Source organism: Nicotiana sylvestris, chromosome 7 (assembly GCF_000393655.2).
Source record: "Nicotiana sylvestris chromosome 7, ASM39365v2, whole genome shotgun sequence".
NCBI classification, from domain to species: domain Eukaryota; kingdom Viridiplantae; phylum Streptophyta; class Magnoliopsida; order Solanales; family Solanaceae; genus Nicotiana; species Nicotiana sylvestris.
Genome location: NC_091063.1, coordinates 99,794,167 through 99,819,413, shown reverse-complemented (window position 1 = coordinate 99,819,413; position 25,247 = coordinate 99,794,167). Strand labels below are relative to the sequence as shown.

Here is a 25,247-nt window from a genome sequence, read left to right as displayed (position 1 = left end):
AGACGCCAGCACAAATATCCATTCTCTCTTTGTTGTAAAATTTTGAGACACACAATAATGCTTTGTTAAAGGTGCTAAATGAAGCATACGTACCAAGTAACATCACTAGCGGGGAAGTGGCTAATATGGTAGGACAAGTGCTGGAAAGCCATAAGATCACCTTTAATGAGGACGAGCTGCTACCTGAAGGGCTGGGGCACAACAAAGCACTGCACATCACCGTGTAATGCGAAGATTATTTCATCACCAGAATCCTGATTGATGGAGGTTCCAGTCTTAATATTTGTCCAATGGTAACACTCAAAAAGTTGGGTAAATGGGCTGCATGAGATAAAGGATAGAGCAATCAATGTGAAAGCCTTCGATGGTTCTCAGAGGTCCACCATTGGTGAGATTAGTCTATGCCTGCAGATGGGACCAACCTGATTCGAGGTCGATTTCCAGGTAATAGATGTACCAGCGTCTTACAACTTGCGGCTTAGACGGCCATGGATTCATGTTATTGGGGATATAGCATCAACGCTGCATTAGGAAGTAAAGTTCGAATGGAATCACCAGGAAGTGATCATCAGATGAAGAAGAAGCACTTGCAACAGTAAAGAACTTGTTTCTAAAGGATAGTGATCTGGACTGTTGCATTATTCTCGAGGAGGAGGGGGAGGAAGGCCCTTCCATACAAGCCGTGAGCAGAGGAACACATCTCAAGAATTGGACCATCAGGACAACCAAAGCCCGACGAGCCTCGGGGTAGCAAGGCTAAAACAAGCATTATTCACTGTTTTATTTACTAAATGATTTTCTTTTCGCATTTTTCAATTTTTGCAATAAGATCTTCAGGGTTCAAAATAGTTATTCAATTTATCAAAAGCATTTTCGATTTTTCTTATGAATTAATATTTATTTCCATCGTTCTTTCTCCTTGCTTTACCAATACAACATTACTATTACTTGTCTTGATGAACCAATGACTATGACATGCAATGAGACAACACAACAAACAGACATGGATTCAGAGGAAGATGACATACCTGACGAGATTGTGAAATAAGTTTAGAACTTTAAGAATAGACCTAAGTCCAACCTAGACGAGACCGAAATTGTCAACCTGGGAGATGCATAAAACGTGAAGGAAATGCGAATCAGCATTCACCTATTGCCATAGGAGAAGAAAGAATACACAGAATTTCTAAAAGAGTATGAGGACATATTCGCCAGGTCATATGATGACATGACTGGTCTGAGCACGTCTATTGTGGCTCACAAACTGCCAACCAATCCAATGTGTCCACCGGTAAAGCAAAAGCTCAGAAATTTCAAGCCTGATATGAGCTTGAAAATCAAGGAAGAAGTCACCAAGCAGATCAACACTAAGGTTCTGAGTATAGTAGAATACCCGACATGGTTAGCCAACATTGTGCCAGTGCCAAAGATGGATGGGAAGGTCAGAGTCTGTGTCGACTACCCGGATCTCAACCAGGCTAGTCCGAAAGACAACTTCCCTTTGCCAAATATACATATCCTGATTGACAATTGCGGCAAGCATGAGCTACAAACATTCGTAGATTGCTTCGCTGGTTATCATCAGATCTGGATGGATGAGGAAGATGCTAAGAAAACAACTTTCATTACACCGTGGGGAGTGTACTGTTACAAGATGATGCCATTCGGCTTGAAGAATGCAGGGGCCACCTACATGAGGGCTATGACTACCATCTTCCATGATATGATACACAAGGAAATAGAGGTATATGTGGATGATGTTATTATCAAATCCAAGAAGGCCACTGACCACATAGAAGATTTGAGGAAGTTTTTCAATAGACTGCGGAGAAACAACCTGAAACGAAACCCTGCAAAGTGCACATTTGGGGTCTCTACCGGGACATTGCTTGGGTTTATTGTGAGCCGCTGAGGAATAGAACTGGATCTATCGAAAGTCAAAGCCACTCAAAAACTACTACCGCCAAGGAACAAGAAGGATGTGATGAGTTTCTTGGAAAGGCTTAACTACATTAGCCAATTCATAGCATAGTCTACAGTTATCTGCGAGCCAATCTTTAAGATGTTAAAGAAGGACGCCGCCACCAAATGGACCAATGAATGCCAAAAGTCCTTCTAAAAAATCAAGGAGTACCTGTCAACACCACCAGTCTAAGCCCCGCCCGAGCCAGGTAGACCCTTATTACTCTACCTTACAGTGTTAGATGGAGCTTTTAGCTGTGTTCTAGGGCAGCATAATGAAACAGGGAGGAAGGAACAAGCCATTTATTATCTCAATAAGAAGTTCACCCCGTACGAGGCCCAATATTCTCTATTGGAACGCACCTGTTGTGCTTTAACTTTGGTAGCTCAGAAGCTGAGACATTACTTCTGTGCCTATACTACATATCTCATATCGAGAATGGATCCCTTGAAGTACATCTTTCAGAAGCCCATAACCATCGGCAAGTTAGCCAAGTGGCAAATCCTGTTTTATGAGTTCGACATTGTTTACGTAACTCAAAAAGCGGTCAAGGTATAGGCACTAGTAGACCACCTTGATGAAAATCCTTTGGATGGAGGATACAAACCCCTGAAAATGTATTTTACTGATGAAAAGGTATAGTTCATAGAAGAAGACATTGCAGAATCCTATGATGGTTGGAGAATGTTCTTCGATGGAGCAGCAGACTTCAAAGGAGTTGGCATAGGAGCAGTCCTAATATCAAAAACCGGTCAGCATTATCCGGTGTCTACCAAACTCAGGTTCCCCTACACCAACAATATGGCCGAGTATGGAGGCTGCATCTTTGGACTCAAAATGGCCATTGACATTAACGTTCAAGAGCTGCTAATGATTGGAGATTTAGACTTGCTTATACATCAATTACGAGGAGAATGGGTGACCAACAACTCCAAGATACTCCTTTATCTGCATCATGTATAGGAATTGAGAAAGAGGTTCACAAAGACGGAATTCCAGCATGTTCCCAGAATCCAGAATGAGTTCGCCGATGTATTGGCTACCCTATCACCTATGATACAATATCCCGACAAGAATTTTGTTGACCCCATTCCAGTGAAAATCTATAATCAGCTAGCTTATTGTGCCCATGTTGAAGAGGAAGCAGACGGAAAGCCTTGGTTTCATGATATCAAGGAATATTTGGCAAAAGGAGAATACCCGGAGCTTGTGAATCCTACTCAGAAACGCACACTTCGAAGATTGTCCAATAACTTTTTTCATAGCGGAGGAATCTTGTATAGGAGGACTCCCGATTTAGGATTATTAAGATATGTCGACGCAAAGGAAGCATCTAGGCTACTAGAGGAAATTCATGCTTGGACCTATGGTCAACATATGAACGGTTTTGTCCTAGCAAAGAAGATACTCCGGGATGGATACTTTTGGATGACTATGGAGACAGACTGCATCTAGTATGTCCGAAAATTCCACCGCTGTCAGATACATGCAGACATGATAAAGGTACCTCCAAGCGAGCTTAACATAACAAGCTCACCGTGGCCATTCGCCGCCTAGGGAATGGACGTTATTGGACTAATTGAGCCTACTGCTTCCAACGGACATAGGTTTATCCTAGTATCCATCGTCTATTTCACCAAATGGGTCGAAGCAGCATCTTACAAAGCAGTGACTAAGAAAGTTGTGGCAGACTTTATCCGCGATCACATTGTTTATCGATTCGGAATTCTAGAGTCAATCATTACTGATAATGGCTCCAACCTCAACAACGGCTTGATGAAATCTATGTGCGAAACTTTCAACATCAAACAGAAGAATTCCACAGCCTACAAACCTCAGATGAATGGAGCTGTAGAAGCCGCCAACAATAATATCAAGAAGATATTGAGAAAATGATAAAGAATCACACATAGTGGCATGAGAAGTTATCATTTGCTCTATTAGGGTATCGTACCACAGTCCGCATATCAACCGAGGCAACTTCCTATATGTTGGTTTACGATACAGAGGCTGTCATTCCCGCTGAGGTAGAGATTCCTTCCCTAAGGATCATACGAGAAGCTGAGCTCGACGAAGCAGAGTGGGTAAAAAGTTGTTATGATTAACTAACCCTTATAGACGGAAAGAGAATGAATGTAGTCTGCCATGGTCAACTCTATCAGAACAGAATGTCCAGAGCCTTCAACAAAAGAGTCAAGCCAAGACAGTTCACACCGTGCAGCTGGTGTTAAAGAAAATTTTTCCCCATCAAGATGAAGCCAAAAGGAAGTTCTCTCCCAACTGGCAGGGTCCATACATGGTTCACCAGGTTGTGATAGGAAGAGCCCTCATACTTGCATAAATGAATGGAGAAGTCTAGCCAAAGTCGATCAATTCAAATGCAGTCAAGCGTTACTATGTGTAATTTTTATGTTTTCCTTATATGATGTAAATTGAACTACGCCTGACTTGATTCCCATTTAAGAGGGGATACGTAGGCAGCCCTATGAGTTCGGTCATAATGCAATAAAATTTCATTTTCCCCCGCAATTGGAAACTGCGGCAGAATTTTGAGGAGGACCCTCAAAATTCCAAAGTAATTTCAGCCGATCGCCACACGAGCAACAGTCAGAAACGTCAACCCATCAAACTAGGATAGAATTTTGAGGAGGAGCCTCAAAATTCCATAGCAGGATAGGTTGCAATGTCCTGAACTACATCACAGTCGTCGGTTCATCTAAAAGCTATTTTCAATTTCTGTCATACTTTTACAAAAGCATGCATGTTATTATTGAAACTTCTTTGTTTAGAAATGCTACCCCAATAATACAGACGGTATCACCAGATAAAAGCTGAACGAGTCAAGCAAAAGCCAACGGGGATACGAACTAACCTCCCCCTTACAAAACTCACGATATGTCTTTGGATGCAGGCACTAGGATTGTGAAATCATTAGACATACTGTACGCCCACGGGACAAACATTGTTCAAAATATAATCCTCGGAACCATTTCACTTAACAACATTTGCTATCAGCACACACTAGTGATGTTCCGTATGTCACAATGTTCCCAGTAATCACAACGCCACAATCTGCTATCAGTTAAGAAAACTCTACTGTCATTTGCTATCTTATTTTTTGCATAAGGCTACTATTCTGCCTTCCAATCCCAATCTACATAAGGCTACCATTCTGCCTTTCGAGGTTAAGCTCTACCTCCATTTGCATCTGCATTGCATAAGGCTACCATTCTGGCTTCCGAAACTAAACGCTGTCTCCATCTGCATCTTTATTGCATAAGGCTACCATTATGCCTTCCGAGACTAAACGCTGTCTCTATCCGCATTTTCATTGCATAAGGCTACTATTTTGCCTTCCAATCTCCATAAGGCTACCATTCTTCCTTCCAAGGTTAAGCTCTGCCTCCATCTGCATCTGCATTGCATAAGGCTACTATTCTACCTTCTAATCTGCATAAGGCTACTATTCTGCCTTCCGAGGTTAAGCTCTACCTCCATCTGCATCTGCATTGCATAAGGCTAATATTCCGCCTTCCAATTTGCATAAGGCTACCATTTTGTCTTCTGAGGTTAAGCTCTACCTCCACTTACATTCGCATATTTGCATAAGGCTACTCTCCTACCTTTCGAGGCTAAGCTCTGCCTCCAATTTTCTTCGAAACTAAGCGCTATCCCAAGCACTATTTATCTCGCTTTTCTTACGAGCTAAGCTCCGCCCTTCAATTCGTATGACTGAGCTCTGTCTTGTCTGTATCATACTACTGCAAACTTCATGGGCTGAAATATCGCCAACTCATCCAAAGACGTCATCGTTCTGAGGCACCATCTTCATAGCCCGAGAACACTATGTCATGGCCTGAGGATCTTTTCCAATCATTTACATATCATTATTCAAAGGCGTCATGGTTCGGAGGCACCATCCTCATAGCCCAAGAACATCATTTCATGGCTTGCAAATCCCTTATCATATGCTTCATGGCCCAAGACATCGTGGTCTAAAGATATCATCCTCATCGTCCGAAGACAACATTCATGGTCCAACGGGAATTTGCATCATATTTAAATTTATGCACAGTATACGTTTGTATTGCTTCTATTTGTAGGTAAGCCGACAAGCAACGACTATCCCAGCAGGAGTGATCCTGCTCCAGTTCCCTCAGCCATATCAAATCTAACCATTCCCGTGAAATCGTCCAACTCACTCAGCCTAGATGTTGCGTCCGTTCTTGAAATGGCTTCATCGGTATACTCCGCCGATGGATCCTGAAGTACATACGGCCTTATTCTTGTAAAACCAAGGATATGTAGGCAACTCAGAAACCAGGGTGCGGCCTAAACCTCTTCAAACTGTTTTGCTCGATCAAAATTGGCCAGTATATCTTTATCCGACAACTCTTTTATCCTTACGGGGTAAAGAGGGGCAGCTGTTGATACCCAATTTTTCCTCAAACTATTTTTAAATTTTCATATATATCTTCAAAATCACTTTTTATAATAATTGGTATTTTTTCATAATTTTCCATATTATTAATTAATTTATTTTTCTAATTTATTTAGTACTTTATATCCAATAATTATTCATAAATTACATTACAAGTAATTTCAAAGTATTTCTTAGCTCAATATATTATTTTTAATCCTATTAGGATTTAGTTATTTCACAAATTAGCCAATTTGGCATTGTTTGACTATAATTACAATAATTTTGCAATTATAGCCTAATTGTACACTTTATGCTATTTTAATTCAATAATTGATCGTTTTATATTTTAAATATTAGTTAATTACCTTAATTTCATTAATTTAGCTTTAATTTCATTTTACCTAATTATTAGCTATTTTTATTAATTATTTATCTAATTTTGATGGGTATTTAACAATTAGCCATTCCTATTCAAATTATAACCTAATCAAACCAGCCCCAAACCCAATTAAATAACCCACTAGACCCAAGCCCAATTCACCATACCACCCAGCCCAATCCCTCACTCAATCTGAACCGTTGATTAATTTCAATCAACGGTCCAGATCCCCCATACCATAATTAAACATAATAGACTACCCCCTTCTCTCATTCCCCCCTCTCATTCTCTCTCAACCGGTCTCTCTATCTCCCTCTCTCTAGAACCTTCTCTTCTCCTCTCCTCTCCGATGGACCCTGTCCACCTTCTCGGCCACCTTTCTCACCGGAAACCATGGCCTCTCATCATCTCCTGGCCTCTGCTTCACCCCAAGCTGATTTGACACTACCCTGAGGTCCTCAGGTGAACCTGGAGTGGTTCAACTCCTACCCATGGTTTCTCATGCCATTTTCCGACCATCCATGGCCGTTCGAGTAAGATCTATGACCTTTCCAGCTAAAACTGGTAACTTTTTAAGGTTTTCTCATCTTCTCTAGGTTCTCTGAAACCCTAACTCTTAAGATTTTCCGATTTTTTTAGATCTATCTTAGATCTCTGTATATTATGAGCTTTTGTTGTTTTTTTCAAAGGTTTTTTTTTCCGATTTTTCTAAAGTAAATCTTCGTCTTCAAGACTAGGGTTTCTTAACACCTTTTTAAAACGACTCCTCCTCTAATTTTTATTATTACATATGATTTTTACTATGTTTAAACGATTTACTTAAGCTTTTCTTTTACCTGATTCATCATGTTGAAAACTCTAATTATTTTGGTTTTATCCACGGTTCTGGAACTGGCTTTGCTTATCTGATTTGTATGTATACTGGTTTCTCATGCATATGTTCTGAGCTTCTATGATTTTATACCTCCTCGTGCTCATTTGGGTTTCTGATTTTGATTCTCCAGCCTGTATCGTGTTTACTTGTTCGTTGACAAAAATTTGTGGTTATTCTTCTCATCAGTACCATCCTTTACTTTGAATCCCAGATTTATGTGATTCTTTTACCCTATTCTTGTTTGTGTTATATTTGCTTCATTTAGTTGTGATACATTCCCTTGGTCATTGTTACCTTTAATAGAATCCCTGATTCAATGTGATTGGTATACTCTGTTCCCTACTGATTTTCAACCTCTGAATATTTTCTTGCCTTATTTTGTGGTTGATTATGCTGTCAAATTGATTCTTAGACATTTTCCTTAATTAGAATTTGCCAAAACTAGCCACTATTACATGCTCTGTACTATGCTTATTTCATTATGTGTTATATTTCAGTCTCATATGATCTCCTTTCTTATTTGTCACCTTCTTTCTACCGTTGGTAAATTACTCCCTTAATTAAGGGAGACTTGGCTGATTTTCGATTCCTAATTGATTCTGTAGTTCTATAATTGCTTCTTGACTTATTGACCTAGCTTTCAATCCATTATATATACTCTCTTCTCTTTTCATTACAGACACGAACACAGTAATTCAAAAACTCTCTCTCTCACAACTAAAAACTCTCTATTCTCTCTTCTGTGTTACTTGCTACAATTGTAAGCTAGCCGGTTGCAAGACAATGCTAACTACTGCGCCTCTGCTATTTCTGCTTTATGTTTTGCTTTCTTCACTTCACTGGTATGTTCTAATTTAGATTTCAGTCCTCAAACCAACATGTGTCTATTACTGTTACAATTCCTTATACTTCTGATATGCTTTTATTTACTATTTTTGTTGTTCAACATGTAATTAGGATCCTCAGTTCCCTCTACATGTTAAGTTATGCTTTACTTGTCAATAACCAACATGTTTCTATATACCTAGTGCATGTTTCTTATGTGAATCCCCATGATTGGTACGATCTTGGTCTTAGTTGTTTGGTATTGATATGTTAATCTAATCCAATACCCTACTGTCCCCCATGATCCTCTGAACCTGTAGGAGTTTCTGATTATGTGCTTGTATATGTTCCTGCCTGCTGCATGTTTGCCCTCACATGCTCTATATTTTCCCCTTCAATCCCATTCCCTTGCTTGTGTTTGTTGGACCATTCTTGGTCCTTGGTGTGATGCTAACTTTGTTTTGGTTATGAGATTGGTATGCATGCTCCTTCAAATGATTTTCATAAGTTAAACTTTGGCATAAAACCATTCCAATTAAGCCCCTCTTTCTCAAAACTGTTTCTTGCTTACCCTTTTTTCAAAAACTATTTTCTTACTTAAACTCTTCAAAACTATGTCAAGCACTCTCACTCTATTCCTATACCACTAAGTTCTTCCCCTTTTGTGTGAGCCTTGCCTTGGGACCCTTGAGCTCCCTCTGAACTTGGACACACATAAGCTGACCTTTCCACACTGCACTTACTCTGTCTTGGCTATAAAATCTGGGTGTGAGAACTACCCGGGATCCCTTGAGGTCCTTAGGGAACTCTCACACACCCAGATATGAGAAAAGCTAAGGAACCCTCTTGACATTTGAGGTGATTTATTACATAACTCAGAGAGGAAGTCCTAATCAGGTGCTGAAAATCTGGTCCTGTCTTCAGGTTCTCTATAGTGAAACTTTTTACTTTTTCTTTTTTAGTTATTTTAATTCATTTCAGCATTGGGCTGTAATAATCTATTGTAAACAAGTATTAGGGTTTTCTAGTGAAATGTGGAGGGTAGTTATATTTGCTATCAACATCAATGGGTAGAAACCATGTCTTAGGTTTACATTTCCTATATGTGCATTAGAATACATGTGTAAGATCAACCCATTCAAAGCATGCCATGCATTAGATACCATGTTCTTAGGTTTACTGTTTCAACATCTCATTTGGCATCACTTTACCACTTAGAAATCCTGCTTTAGGGTAAATAACAACATTAACATAAAACTGTTTCTTCTGCACATCTTGAAGTCATGTTGTAACTCTTTGGCATTTAGAAATCATGCTTTAGGAATTCTGCAATCATTCTGTATTTTTCATATATCCACGTTAGATACCCTGTTTTAGGATCTTGTTCACACTCACTCAATCACACCTAGTTAAACTACTTATGCATGAAAAAAGGACATAAAACAATCTCATGTTTGATTATCCCGTTTAAGTGAAACTGGTCACAATCCCTGCATGTCTTTGCAACATTTAGAACAACATGCTTTAGGTAAAATAATTTCCAAATTATTTTAATAATTCTGGTAACTGCTGCATATTATTTTACGCTTAGGCAAGTCTCAGGTAATCAACCTTAAAATAAAATTAGAACCGTCTTCGTGATTACTGTTTGACTGTCAGCATGTTAAAATCAGCAGGCAAGCCTGATTAGGACTTCCTGTCTGAGTCATATAATAAATTTGACTCTGTTGTTATCACTTATATACCATGTTTAGGATATGAATTTAGACCTTAATTATGCATGAGTCATGTTGTTTATGTGTACTGTATGTGGAGGTATATCTGAGCCTTTCATATGTCTTCCATGCTCTCTTTAATTGAAGTCCTACTTGTTATTATATGTCGCCTTAGTATTTTACCTTTAAACTTGAGGGTTTTCCTAGAACCCCATTTTTATAAGATATGAGTACTAAATTCCACCGGGACTGATAAGAATGGACAGGTAATAGCATGCAATTGGGCTCGAGACCAATCCTCTCTTTAATTACCTTCATGGGGCGGGAAAGAGTAGATATCGACATGCTGACCGATGCGTTAATACCACGTGTAGCCCCACTTTGAGGAGTGTCATACCGGGTGTTGCATTGTTGTGATCCATATTTTAAACAAACCTAGGATACCCCCTTTACATTCCTAAATATGCTTAAATTGTAATACTTTTCAAAATCTTGCTTTTCATTAACTGCTTTCCAAACATCTGTGTACTTAAACTTAAATCCCCTACTATTTGAGTCATACTTGTTTATTTGCTACTTGTACAAATTTATAAAAACTGTTTGGCCGGGAATCACACTAGTGGATCCTGAGGGGTGCCTAACACCTTCCCCTTAGGATAATTTCAAGCCCTTACCCTGTCTCTGGTTACCAAACGTAGTTATAAATGAACCATATAGGTGCCCTAACACACCTTAAATGGTTAGGTGGTGACTCTTCAAAAACGCCAACCCTCTTTCCTAAAGGAAAGAGTTGTCCCAACCAAAAATGTCATAAACCCGATTTCGCAAGAAAAAGGGGGCGCGACAACAGGCCTTATGGTTATCTGTGGATCGAGTATCACGCCACAATAGACCTTATGACTATATGTGGATCGGGTTGCATACTGCAATAGGCCTAATGGCTATATGTGGATCAGGTTGCAAGCCGTAACATGCCTTATGGCTATATGTGCATCAGGCTGCATGCCGCAACATGCCTTTTGGCTATATGTGGATTGGGTTGCACGTTATGGAATGTATTGTACAGTGCTAAGAGACTGACTTTTCTGAGTGATTGAGCAGGATGTGTGGGAGTCCGAAAAAGGGAGATTGAGTACTCTGAGAATGTGAGTACATGAGTTCATCATTATGATGCATTGCGTTGACGGATATGTACATTTGACATACAGTCATAGAGATGCATTTCCTCATGCTACAAGGTATTGTGACATTCATGACATCACATGCACATTGCCATGTTGGCATAGAGATGTACTTTCCTTATGTTATCTGAGATTGAAATATTTTATCTATTGTTGAATGATTTTTTGGAAAAATCAAAGTTTTTTGTTATACTCACATTTTGGTGATCTCGGTGAAAGATTTGAGTTTTACTATTATACTTTAAAAGAACGTCTATTTTTCCGTAACTGAGAACGAGCTGAGCATTATATCCTTGAGTTATTTCTTGTACTACTTTCATTATATTGTTATGAGTTGTTACTGGCTATTGGTGTTGGACCCTAACCATTGTCCAAGCTCGTCACTGCTTTTAACCTAAGGTTAGGTTTGTTGCTTATTGAGTACATGGGGTCGGTTGTACTCATACTGCACTTCTGTACCTTGCGTGCAGATTTTCGATGCTGATATTGTTGTGTATGGCGGGAGCTGGCATTGAAGATGTACTTGTGTTCCGGTCATAGATTCCTCTTGTTCTTTCTAGCTTTAGAATTTTTAAATATGTTCTTGTATATTTTAAATAGGTCATGTATTTAATTCATACTAGTTTTGTAAACTCTAAATCTTAGAAGCTCATGATTTGTACTACCAGTCCTTGGGATTTTGAATAAAAGCTTAGTTATTTCATCATTTATTTTCTCATTTAAATTCTTTTGAATCAGATTGTTGCTATTTGACTTACCTAACGGGTTGGGTTAGGTGCCATCACAACTAGGTTGATTTTGAGTCGTGATAAGATGGTATCAGAGCTCTAGGTTCATAGGTTCTGCTAGTCATGAGAAAGTGTCTAGTAGAGTCTTGGGGTCGTATGATGATGTCCATATCTATCTTCAAGAGGCTACAATGCATTTAGGATAAACTTCCCATCGATTTTTCCTTATTGTGTGACATTGATTCAGCTTGAAGCATGTCTTTTTGAATTCTTTCCACTCACTCGTATGCTTATATGAGCACTCGATATCTGCTATACATCAACGGCTTGTTCCATGGATGAGGTGCTAGATGTGTTTTCGGTGTTTTGGTAATGGTCCAGTCTAGAGGACTTGAGGCCAGGGCTAGACCGCAGCTTAGGCTCGGTAGCTTCAGCTGTGTGAGTATATGCTTTTGGACTGATATATCCGGTAGTGTCCCTATGAGTGGGATTTATTGCTCGATGAGTGGTTGGGTGACTATGTGATGAGTATGACGTGATGGCGGTAAGCATTCATATGGCTTGGATGTGGCGAGAAGAGTTTGTTTTGGGATGTGGAAAGGACTATTGGATGCTTAAATTCTGTATTGATGTGTTGTACTGTCTCGAGTTATGATCGAGTTGAGGGGATCTTTCATGTTGTTTAGTTATGGAACGAATTATATTCTCATATCTTGTTGATGAGCTCAGACTCAGGAAGATTAAGTGATTGCGTAGTAATTGTGGCTGCAAAAGGGTATAAAAAGACTCCAACTTAAGGCTAAGCAGATGGGTTATGTCCTGCGGGGTGGTGTATGGATGTGTTATCCTTATGGTATTGTGTGTAGGCTTTCTTTTCTACCAATGGGTATAAGTGTTGCGATTTGAGTTTGGATTTGTTGAGAAAGTTGACCTGACTATCACGAGGATGAATGCGAGCTTAGAAGATCATTTGAGGTGTTAAGTAGTTTGTGTTACATGAGCTTATGATGGATTTAGTTGAACCTAACTGCGGCATTATGGTAGTAATAGGGTATCGACATTGTGAGTTATTGAGTGTTTTAATCTATGGCTTTAAGACAAGTATGATAGTTTGCTATCGACGATTTGATTGTATGGTGTCACGACCCAAAATTCACCAGTCGTGATGGCACCTAACCCAACCCGCTAGGTAAGCCAACATATAACTAACCAATTCCAACAATATTAAATAAACAATTAAATATAGGAGTTATCTGAATCTTATACAATCCCAAGGACTAGTAGTACAAATCATGAGCTTCTAAGAATAGAGTTTACAAAGCTGATATGAAGAAAATACATCTTCTATTTGAAAAGTACATAAATAGAGTTTTACAAAACTAAGGCTACCATGAACAAGAGGCAGCTACTACATGGACGCATATACACCTTCAAATCCAACTCCCGCCATGCACAGCAATATGAACATCGGAAATCTGCACACATTATGTAGGAAGTGTAGTATGAGTACAACCAACCTCATCTACTCAATAAGCAACAAACCCAACTTAGGTTGAAAGTAGCGACGAGCTGGAACATAGGTCGGGTCAAACACTAATAACCAATAGCAGTTCATAACAATGTAAAGCAAGTAAATAAGAAAGTAGCTCAGAGATAAAATGTTTAGATTTTTCATAGTTTTTTTCTAAAAATAGTTCCACTTTTCAAGTATATCAATGAAAGATCAAATCCTTTATCGAAATCGTCAAACATATAAGTAAGTTTAAAAACTGTAATTTTTCTAAAAAAACTATTTCATCAAGTAAATGTTTCATTTCCTGAACGCATGAGGAAAGTACATCTCTATACCTACATGTCAAGATACAGGTAAAATCATGAATGTCACCAAAACCGGGCAGCAAAGGAAATGCATCTCTATGCATATATCTCAAGTACGTATGTCAAATGAAGTTCCTCTCAGTGATGAACTCATGTACTTATACTTTTAGAGTACTCAACCACACTGTCTCGCGTTATCTCTTACTGTGCTCAATACTCAATACACTCAATCACTCAGCACTGTACAGTACTCGTTGCAGTGTGCAACCCGATCTATAAACACATAATAGTCGACTGCGTTCACTGGAGGTGTGCAGACTCTGGAGGGGCTCATACAGCCCAAGCGCTTTGATCCGCACGGAAAACTCACGTGTTGCACGAACAATTCACGTGCTGTAACATCAATATCTAGATCCGCACGGACAACTCACGTGCTGCACGGACAACTCACGTGCTACACGGACAACTCACGTGCCATAGTATTAAGATCAAAATCCACACAGAAAACTCACGTGTTACACGGACAACTCATGTGCCATAGTATCAATATCTCACAATCAGGCCATCGACCTCACTCACTCATCAATCTCTCCAGTCTCACTCTCGGTGTCACGAACCAAGTTTGCCCTCCGTGAACTGTTGTGATGGCACCTAGTCTATACAACTAGGTAAGTCTAATAATTTCGGAAAAGAGAAAACAAATGCGGAAAAACTAATAAAAACTGAAGATAAACAAATATAAAAGCGTTTAAGATGCCGCTCGGCATATACTAATACAAGATCTCAAAATTAAACATCTCTCCAAAACCCGGAATCTCATGAAATCACAAGCTATGAGTACTACATAGTGTTGTAACTCCAAAATGTCTAGATCAATGTAAATGCAGAAGGGCTATAACTACTAGAGAGAATGGAGAAGGACTCCTCGGTCTGTGGGCGTGACAGATATATCTCAAAGTGTCTGAAGAATCGCCTCGCCTCAAAGATGATAGGGCTCAGCTGAAGAACCTGGATCTGCACATAAAAAACATACGCACGAAGGGCATGAGTACACCATAGCGGTACTCAGTAAATGCCAAGCCTAACCTCGGTCGGGTAGTGATAAGGAAGGTCAGGGCCCTACTGATTTTAGATGAAAAACAAGATAAAACAGTATAGAACACAACAATATAATTAAGTGCTAACAGTAAGAAGTAACACATGATAATAAGAATAATAGCAACTACAACAGAGAGAGAAAACACAGAGAGAATATAACTCCACACAGCAATAGCAATCGGGGATCTCCAAGGATACCGTCCTGTAGTCCCCAAATGTAAATATCCAGTGTATCTCCCGGGTGTCCTCACGTAGTCTAACTCATAGTGCGCGGGGATCTACCGGAATACCGATCCGTAGTCTCAAATGTAAATACCCAGTATTGGGGGAATCTACCGGGTGCATTACCATAGTTCCAATATAAATGTGCAGGGGGATCTACCGTAATACAAGTCCGTAGTCCCAAAGTAAACATGCAGGGGGAACTCCCGGGATACCGTCTCATAGTCCCAAAGTAAACACACAGGAGCAACACGAAGAATATTCAATTCAATACAGATTTCATACCAAGGTAAAACAGGTATTTCTAACCCAGCATGCTGCACAGAATTCAATTAAAGCAGTTTGAGCAACTAAGGCAATTAAGTCAATTAGACATGCTCCCCTAAGCTAACAGTAGGCTTAAATTGCAAGTAGTATAAACATGAAAGGAAACATAGTTATAGTTACTTAATAAAAATAGAATTTTCAATAATTAGCACAAGTACGCACTCGTCACCTCACGTACAAGGCATTTCATATATCAACAATACCAAATCCTAAGGGGTGTTCCCCCCACAAGGTTAGGCAAGTCACTTACCTCGAACCCGCTCAATCAACTCAATACCATGTTCTTGCCACGAGTATCCAATTCAAAATGGCCCAAATCTATTCAAAGTAATTGCATAATGTAAATATAATTTCAAGTAACTAATTGAACTAATTAATTGGAAGCTAATACGCGAAATTAGGAAAATCGCCCAAAAAGCCCCTTGGGCCCGCGTCTCGGAATTAGGTAGAATTTACAAATTCGGAATCTTCAAACTCTCACGAGTTCATATATATAGAAATTACTCCAATACGACATCAAAATCTTGATCAAAACTCCAAAAGTAGGCCTAAGAACTTTTTCTAATTTTACTCCAAATTTTCACCCCAAATTCGAATTTAAAGGATGAATTTAAGCATAGATTCGTGGAAATTAATCAAAACTGAGTAAGAATTACTTACCCAAAACACCCAGGTGATAATCTCTCCCAAAATTGCCAATCCCGAGCTCCCAAATCAATTTATAAGGTTTTGAGGCTAAACCCTCATTTCTGCCCCTTTTTTGACCAATGAAACTGCATCTGCGGCTCTGGGACTGCACCTGCGGCTCTGGGACTTCACCTGCTATCCCTCTTCTGTGGAGACCATGTCGCACCAGCAACCTTTCATTAAACAACATTTTGCACCTATGACTCCCTTACCGCACCTGCGGTCTCGCAGGTGCGTTCGACTTCTCGCACCTGCGGCTTCTGGAGCCTAGCCAAAATCCGCTTCTGCGGTCACCAAGCCGCTTCTGCAGCACCGCACCTGCGGTCCCACACAAGCAGGTGCAGTTATGACAGGTTCCTCCAACTCCAAATTTCTCCTAAGTCCAATACAACTTCTGTTAAGCACCCAAAACTCACCCGAGGCCCCAGGACCTCAACCAAACATGCCAACAAGTCCTAAAACATCATACGAACTTATTCCAACCCTCGAATCACATAAAAAAAAATGCTAAAACCACAAATCGCTCTCCAATCCAAGCCTAAGGATTTCCAAAACTTTCAAATTCCGCTTTCGATAAAAAATCCTATCAAACCTCGTCATTCGACGGAGCTAACGGAACCAACGGAATTCCATTCCGAGGCCGTCTTCACACTGATCCAACTACGGTCCAAATGATAAAGCTTAAATTCTCATTTAGGGACTAAGTTCCCTAAAACACTCTGAAATTCAAAACGAACCATCCCGACAACTTACAATAGCAGAAACAAATACGGGGAATGCAGTTTGTCGCACCCCCTTTTTTCCTTCTTTCGGAGAGAGGTCCGAGTTTCGACATTTCATTGGGTGTGATAACTCATTTCCTTTTGGGAATTGGGTATTTGACGAGTCGCCACCTAACGGATATGGTTCGTTAGGGCATCTAGAGTGATTAACTATTGGATTGGTTTGCATTACCAGAGATTTGGGGTAAGGGCTCAAAATAACCTCGAGGGGAAGGTGCTAGGCACCCCTCTTGGTCCACAACTGTGGGTCTCGACCATACTCATATTCACAAATTAGTCCACTACAAATAAGCAGTTGAATCAAATAGGTTACAAGTTAACCACTTGGGATAACTCAGATAAAGATTTTTTGAACAAGTTGTATAAACAAAGGTTTTAACAGAAAAAGGAATTTTGGAAAAGGAGGAGTCCTAGGTTGGTTAGCCTTTAGGATCACCCCACACAATGTCCGGTAAACACTCCTCAATGAGGGGCTACACGTGACATTAGTGCGTAGTCATCATATCCCATATCTACCCTTCCCACCCACTTAGTGGTCATTTAAAGCGAGTGTTTGGTCAGCGATCTCTATTGCGTGCTGCTACCCGTCTCTTCTTAATGGTCCCGCATGGATTTAGGACCTCTACCTATAGGTGGTTCTAGACAGACCCCTAAGGTTTTAAAGGTGAAAATAGTAAGGCGACAGGCAAGAACAGTTAGGACTTTAGCAAAGAAGAATAGGAAGAAGCAAATAAGAGGCTCAGTTTACCTCCACAAATAAGGCTTGTAAACAGCACGACTCAAACACAAATAAAGGCTGCTTTGTTAAACAATATCCTAAGGCATGATGTCTAAGTGAATGTATAGAAAACATGAAGTTTGTTTTATAAACCCAAAATTAATGACCCTATCAGTTGCCTACTGATTCTTTAAAGCCTATTAAAAAGATCAGAATGACATTAGGTGACAAAAACAGTTTCAGCATTGCAAGTTTTGGAAATCCTCTATAGGCTTGCCTACGCGTGGAATAATGGTGACTATATTTTATATAGAACGAGACAAGGCAGGTTTAAAACGGACTCTTTTAATCTCTATAGGCATGCTGTCTAAAGCGATTATAAAAGAACCCACTTCAAGGAAATATAAACCACTAATTGAACTGATTTAGAAGTGAACTAATCGTTAACCAAATTAATTTATTTAAAACCAACCTATTTTTGATCTATAGGCAGAATTTGACGTTGTTCCTTATAAGCATGATATCTAATTTTAATACTGATTTTAGAAACTTGTAGGCATGAACACACATAAACACTTGTTATAACAGAATTTGGATTGAATTATATCTTATAGGCATGGCATCTACTTGTGAAACTGATTAAGACCTATTAAACATGAATTTTATTATGGAATCAATTGAGACCTATATGCATGATTTCTGACATAACAAGATACAAAAGTCCTATAGGCAGGGTTTCTACTTATAAAGGAAAACACACCAAATTGTAAAGTTCTATAGGCATGGTTTCTACCCGGATTACCCACAAACATGTAGCTACCCAACCTTTTACTAATTACCCCAATATTCGTTTGCAAGCTATTACTGACCATATGAATGAATTACATAAGTAAATAAGAAAAATAAGAAGTTATTATATAGGGAGCCTACATATAGGCCCAGATTTCCTAAAGACTCCAATAGCCTCAAATGCCTCAATTCCATAGACAATATCATAGTCTAGGTGCATCAAACTTCCGTAAGGATCTCAAGGATGCTGGGCAGTGCTTACACCTAGACTTGGTAACCAAAATTGAATAAGTGCAGTGTGGAAGGGTCAGCCTTAGTATGCTAGAGTTCAGAGGGTTCTCAAGAGGATCCCAAGGCAGTACACATACTGGAGGGGGCTGAACTTATTGACTTAGGAGTAGAGTGAAAGTGCTTGACACAAGTTGAAAGGTTTTAGTGGGAAAAATATACTAAGAGGAAGTTTGTTTGAAATAACTTAGTAAAACAACAGAGATAGTTTGAAAAGATAGTGGAGGAGCAAAAAATAGTCCAAACACAAAACCTTTAAGATAGGTTCATACAACAGCCAGAAGTCACAGAACCAAAGTAGGTTCAGTAGTCAGGGGTCAAGGGATTTGGGGATACATAGAACACTTGATTGTAAACACATAACATACAAAGGTCTTAGGAATTGGTACATACATGCTCAGACACAACTGATTAGACATGGTCACAGAACCAGTAATGCTTAAGAGGGCTCATTATAGGATCCACATTATTCAATCCCAGAACCATACCAGTTAGGAGTGCAGACTACTTAGAGGGGATTCATATCAGAGTCCAGATAGTGCAAGATTACATGGAGACAGATTACATAAAAGAGATAACATGCTCATACTGATTCTAAGGAAGGGGAGTTCATAACATGCTAATCATGTAAGCATATTAACTGCAAGTTTCACAGCAAAACCATAACTAAAAGCAAACTAGAAACAGGATGAACTGAAGCAATAAAAGAACCATATTGTTGTTGGAACGTGAATTGAAACTAGAACATACCAGTAAAGAAGACAGTAAACAAAGTGAAGGAGCAGGAAAGCACAGTAGTTAGCCTTGGCTTACAACCGGCTAACTTAGAATAGTAGCAAGTAGCACAAAAGAGAGAGAGCATAAAGTTTAAGTGTGAGAGAGAGCTTTTGAACCAAAGTGTTCGTGTGTTTATGCTAATAAGAGAGTGTGTATATATAGTTTGAAAGTAGGTAGCAAATAAGGTAAAAATTAAAGTTCATCAGTAATTATGGGGACTCAAAATCATTCAGTCATGAAATCAAGGTAAGTACTCTCTTTAATTGAGGAGTTAACTTCAAACGGTAATAAACATGTGACAAATAAGGAAGAAAATCGTATAAGGCTGAGCATAACTAATAAGGAAATATTTTCAGCATAGTACAAGTACACAACATATAATAAAGGCTAGGTTCAGCATATTCCCATCAAGGAAAAGACTTAAGAAATCAATTAATAGCATAATTGACAGTAGAATAAGGTTAGAAAATATTTTACAAGGTTAAAAATCAGCAGAGATATCACGCGAAATCAGTGAAAAATCAATCACAAAGACTTAAGGATTCAAAAGTAGAAAATAGCACTGATTTAGCACCACTTATAAGAACAAGCACATAGTAAAAAAAACTAGAACTCTAAGAGGTCGAGTAGGACAAAAATCGTATATAAATTAGGGATTCATGTAGAGCATAGTCTGAATTAGTAGAATAAGCATGTAGAGCATAGTCTGAATAAGCATGATAGAATAAGCATGGTGAACAAAATAAGGTAAAATCACACAATAGGCAGGGATAACCATAATTAGGAACCTTAGCAAGCAATCATAGGGTAAAATCACAAAATCACAGGAACATATAGATTAGTTGAACACGTTGTCAAAACAAAACTCAGAAACCCAAGATTGGAACTAAGAAATTAGGGTTTTCAACATAGGCAAGTTGAAAAGGTAGTAAAATCATAGAATCAGTCGAAATATGCAAGAGATAGAAGTTTAAACATAAAGAATTGGTTTAAACAAGTTTTTAGAAGATGTTCTGAAAACCCCAATTTTAGAAAAAGGTGAAAACACATTGAAATCGATGATTCTTGTAAAGAGTTACAAGGAGAGTGTAAATCATCAAAGAAACAGACTCAAATCATTTAAGAATGATACGAATCTAGGAGATGTAAGCAAAAATTAGTGTTTCAGAAGAAACCCAAGTAAAGATGAAAGAACCTGTCTAAAATCTTCAAGATCTTAACAAGTACAACAAGATTTCGCTTGAAATCATACTGAAGTAGCCAAGAACAAACTAGATGGCAAACCCTAGATGCAAGTCAGCGTGGCCCAGGGCCCTTGAAGGCCTCAGAGAAGGTGAACATGGCAATAGAGGAGCTATTGGAGGCTTAAGAGTTGAAGGGAGATCACCGGAGAAGATCGGAGAAGGGAGTCGGCGGTTGAAGGAGCTAGGGTTATGTTGAGGGGTTGAGAGAGGAGAGGAGATGAGAGAATACAGAGGCGGCGAATTTGAGAAATGAGATAGGGTTAGGGGGTCGTTTGGGCTAAAAACGGAAAGAACTCATGAGGGCCTTTGATCTAAAAGATCAACGACCAGGATTTAACGAGCATTGGGTCGGGTAGGCAGGTTCAGGGTTTGGGTCGGGTGTTTTGGTTAGAAATTGGGCTGGGGTTGGGTTTAAATTGGGATGAAATTGAAAGGCAAATCTGGCTATATTTTAAATAGCCAATTTTCCCCTATATAATTTATAATAAATAATAAATAATTTTTGGAAAATCATTCTGTGTACCAAAATGATTAAAATATATATTTAACATTTTAAAAATATAGAAGATTAATTTCACTCATATAAATGTAATTATACATTAAATGAGCTAATATTGCAATTATATGCAATTTAGCTTTAAAAATACAAAATGCAATTATAAAAAATGCGTAAAAATATTTTAACCATATTTTGGCTTAAATATAGAAATTAAATGACTAAATTACCACAACAATAAATTTAGGGATAATTATTGGGGATTTTATGAATAAAAAGGAAGGAAATAAATCAATTTAAATCCTTAAAATTATGGGAAAAATTATATAAATCTTGTGCATGCTTAAAATTATATAAATCCTTAAAATTTTTCCCTATGGGAAAAATTATATATATATATATATATTCTATTTTGAAGGTATTTATGCATGTATAAAAAATATAGGGAAAAATTGGGTATCACCACAGTTAATAGGGGATCGGGGCATAAATTCTTAAAACGACCAGCCGGATCATTACACACGGGCTCACAATGTCATGAAACTAGCCCGAAAACAATGATATGATGTACCAATAAACAACAACTGAGACTGAGATATGATATGAATGCATGAATATGACTGAGTACGAAATATCAATGAAATTAGTGAGATGACAGAAAGAAATGACCTCTATGGGTCCTAACAATATCATCATAAAGCCTAGACAGGATATCTAGCACGATTTGACAGCTCAGTTACTTAATCGCATGGTGAAAACACAGATATCAACGGAATAGGACCATTAAACGGTGCCATGGAACAACAGAGTCATAATTTACAGGGTGCACGCCCACACGCCCGTCGCCTAGCATGTGCATCACATCAATACCAATCACATAACACGTAATATCGGGTTTCATACCTTCAGCACTAAGTTTAGAAGAGTTACTTATCTCAAACAAGACAATTCCACACGCCGAGCAAGCCAAGCAATGCTTCAAGAATGACATCACGCACGTAGCGACCTCCGAACGATTCAAAATAAGGCAAAAGCAACTAAAATACATCACATAAGGCCCAAGGAAACAATTACAAATGATAAAGATTGAATCCTAAGTCAAATACCAAATCCGGCCAAATATTACACCCGGGCCCGCACCTCGGAACCCGACAAAACTCACTAAATCCGATAACCCATTCAATTACGAGTCCAACCATACTAGTTTCACTCAAATCCGACTCCAAATCGGTGATCAAAACTCAAAAATTTATATTATGAAACTTTAGGCCAAAACCCCCAATTTCCTCTTTCAATTCATCAACCAATTGCTAAAAATGAAGATGGATTCATGAAATACTAAGTAGAGAACACTTACCCCAATCATTGTGTTAAAATTTGCTTCAAAAATCGCTTCAATCCGAGTCCCACATCTCAAAATGTGAAGAAAGAACAAAACCCTCGATTTTTATAACTCTCCCACATCTGCGACCTTCGTTTTTGCGGAAAAGAGCTCATATTTGAGAGACAGGCTACTTCTACGATGGCCATGACCGCATCTGCGGTCGCGCTTCTGCGAAAATACCTCCACACCTGCGGACCTTCACTCCTCAATGAAAACTCGCATCTGCGACGCTTGGCTTGCATATGCGACCATCGCACCTATGCAAACCAACCACAGGTGCGGTCATACCAGAACTAGAAATCTTCAGCAATTCAACATGAAATGAAAATGATCCGAACCTTGTCCAAAACACCCGAGCCACTTAGGACCACGACCAAATATACCAACAAGTCTCATAACATAACACAGACCTACTCGAGGCCTCAAAATACACATAACAGCATCGAAACGACGAATCACACCTCAATTCGAAATCATTGAACTTTGAAACTTCAGCTTCCACAACCGATGTCGAACCTTATCAAATCACGCCCAATTGACCTCACATTTTGCACAAGTCACATTAGACATTACGTACCTGCTCCAACTTCTGGAATCAAAATTCGACCCCGATATAAAAATTCCACTCTCGGTGAACTTTCCCAAAATTCTAACTTTTGTCATTTCAAGCCAAATTCCACTACGGACCTCCAAATGACAATCCGGGCGCGCTCTTAAGTCAAAAATCATCCAACAGAGCTAACAGAACCATGAAAAATCAATCCAAGGTCAAATACTAAAAAGTCAAACTTGGTCAAACCTTTCGAATTTAAAGCTTCTAGCTGAGAATCTTTCCTCCAAATAAATTCCAAATAACCTGAAAACCAAAACCGAGGATTCACATAAGTCATATTACATCATACGGAGTTGCTCATACCCTCAAACAATCAATCAAAGTGCAAATGCTCAAAACGACCGATCGGGCCGTTACATCCTCCCACACTTAATCTTACGTTCATCCTCGAACGTTCCCGGAGTTGTTCCAAAAGCTATCAAATCGCCGAGTAACCTTACCATGCGCATACCCAGGGGTGATCCCACATCACCCTGTCCCATATAGGTCTGATAACACAACATAACTGAAAATCATTACTCCAACCTTAACCTATAAGCCTTAGGATCAAATTTCCATCATTTGGAATTTTCATAAGATCAGAGTCTTACATCTACATATTATATAAGTCTGAACAAGCTGAAATCATAACCCAAGATATAATCACATGATATACCACATAATTCAAACACTCATAGGGATAATTTCTAATCACAATAGATTCTCAAAACAACCCAATACCGGTAATAAACCTCTTATCAAATAGAGCCATAACCTAACACCTTCATACACTGCCAATGATGAAAGAAATACGCAAAAACTTATAACCATTCGCCAGATGAACAAGTTGTGGAACTCCCTCTCTTCTATCCTTCAAAATATACTACAATTAGATCCGATAGCACCCATTCTAGGTACGATGACCTCATCCCATCTAACATAATCACTCTAGTGACATGACACATTAATACAGCTTAAAACCACAACCCGAGCAACCCGTGCACCAAATAGCAACATTCCAAATGTACATAATACTGAAAATGCCTCAAACGAGAGGACTGTCCCGCCAGCTTAAAGGGTACCATCACAACACCATGCTAAGAGCCTAGCACACACCGTAGAACCAAAACACACGAATCTAACCCAAAGGATCATATTGCAATATAACTCTGCTTCAATGCATGACCCCATCCAAACATTGGTCTATATTATATACCTCAAGACACCCTGCTCAAAATCAATAACCACGCGAAATTCTATATCAAGTACCCAAAGTGCATTACCCTAACCACGGAGAAGCAAATTACACAATGCCACGCAAAACCCGAAAGGTCACAGCCAATGCACAATCAATCATGCAATATCCAAATACTCATCCCGCTCAAATCCCGATATAAAGCTCAAATGGAACCACCCCATATGTGCTTATAATCAACTGTCACGACCCCAACCTCGGTCGTGATGGCGCCCAACACACTTCTAGGCAAGCCTAACCAACTAACAACCTCAATCTGTTTTCTTATAAAAATCATTATCAGCTAACACAATTAAATTGCTAAATTACCCTAATAAGAGTTTAAGAGAACGAGTTAAATATACGGAAATCCAGATGATAATACCACTACATAGCCCATACAGATCCGGTGTCACAAGTCTCGAGCCTCTAGTACAAGTTTAATAGCCTAATACATAATCAGTCTAGGAAATGCAGATAAAACGAAAGGATAGTAGGGAGAGATCCGGGTTGCGGACGCCGTGCAACTACCTTGATGTTCCCAGATATGAACTGATCAACTGAAAATCCTCACTCAGCCTCTAGAACACCGGGATCTTCACGCAAGGTGCAGGGAGTAATGTGAGTACTCCGACCCAGTGAGTAATAAGCATAAGTAATGACTGAGGATAAGAAGTCACACAAAACATAGAGTAATCTATAA

At 39.0% G+C, this 25,247-nt stretch overlaps 1 protein-coding gene across 1 annotated transcript; it reads left to right on the top strand.

The window, feature by feature from the left end:
- The first annotated feature begins 2,764 nt into the window (after window positions 1-2,764).
- On the top strand, window positions 2,765-6,230 carry LOC138873505 (uncharacterized). Its single transcript, XM_070151975.1, has 3 exons — window positions 2,765-2,881; window positions 2,927-3,347; window positions 6,067-6,230. The coding sequence occupies exons 1-3, from the start codon at window positions 2,765-2,767 to the stop codon at window positions 6,228-6,230; spliced, it is 702 nt and encodes a 233-aa protein (XP_070008076.1).
- The last annotated feature ends 19,017 nt before the right edge of the window (window positions 6,231-25,247 follow it).

Excerpts from the sequence above, each read along its gene's own strand:
- LOC138873505 (XM_070151975.1), top strand. The coding sequence starts at position 2,765 with ATGGCCGAGTATGGAGGCTGCATCTTTGGACTCAAAATGGCCATTGAC. Across the intron at positions 2,882-2,926 it reads ATCAATTACGAGGAGAATGG|GAATTGAGAAAGAGGTTCAC; the intron begins GTGACCAACAAC and ends CATCATGTATAG. Across the intron at positions 3,348-6,066 it reads CTATGGTCAACATATGAACG|GTAAGCCGACAAGCAACGAC; the intron begins GTTTTGTCCTAG and ends TTCTATTTGTAG.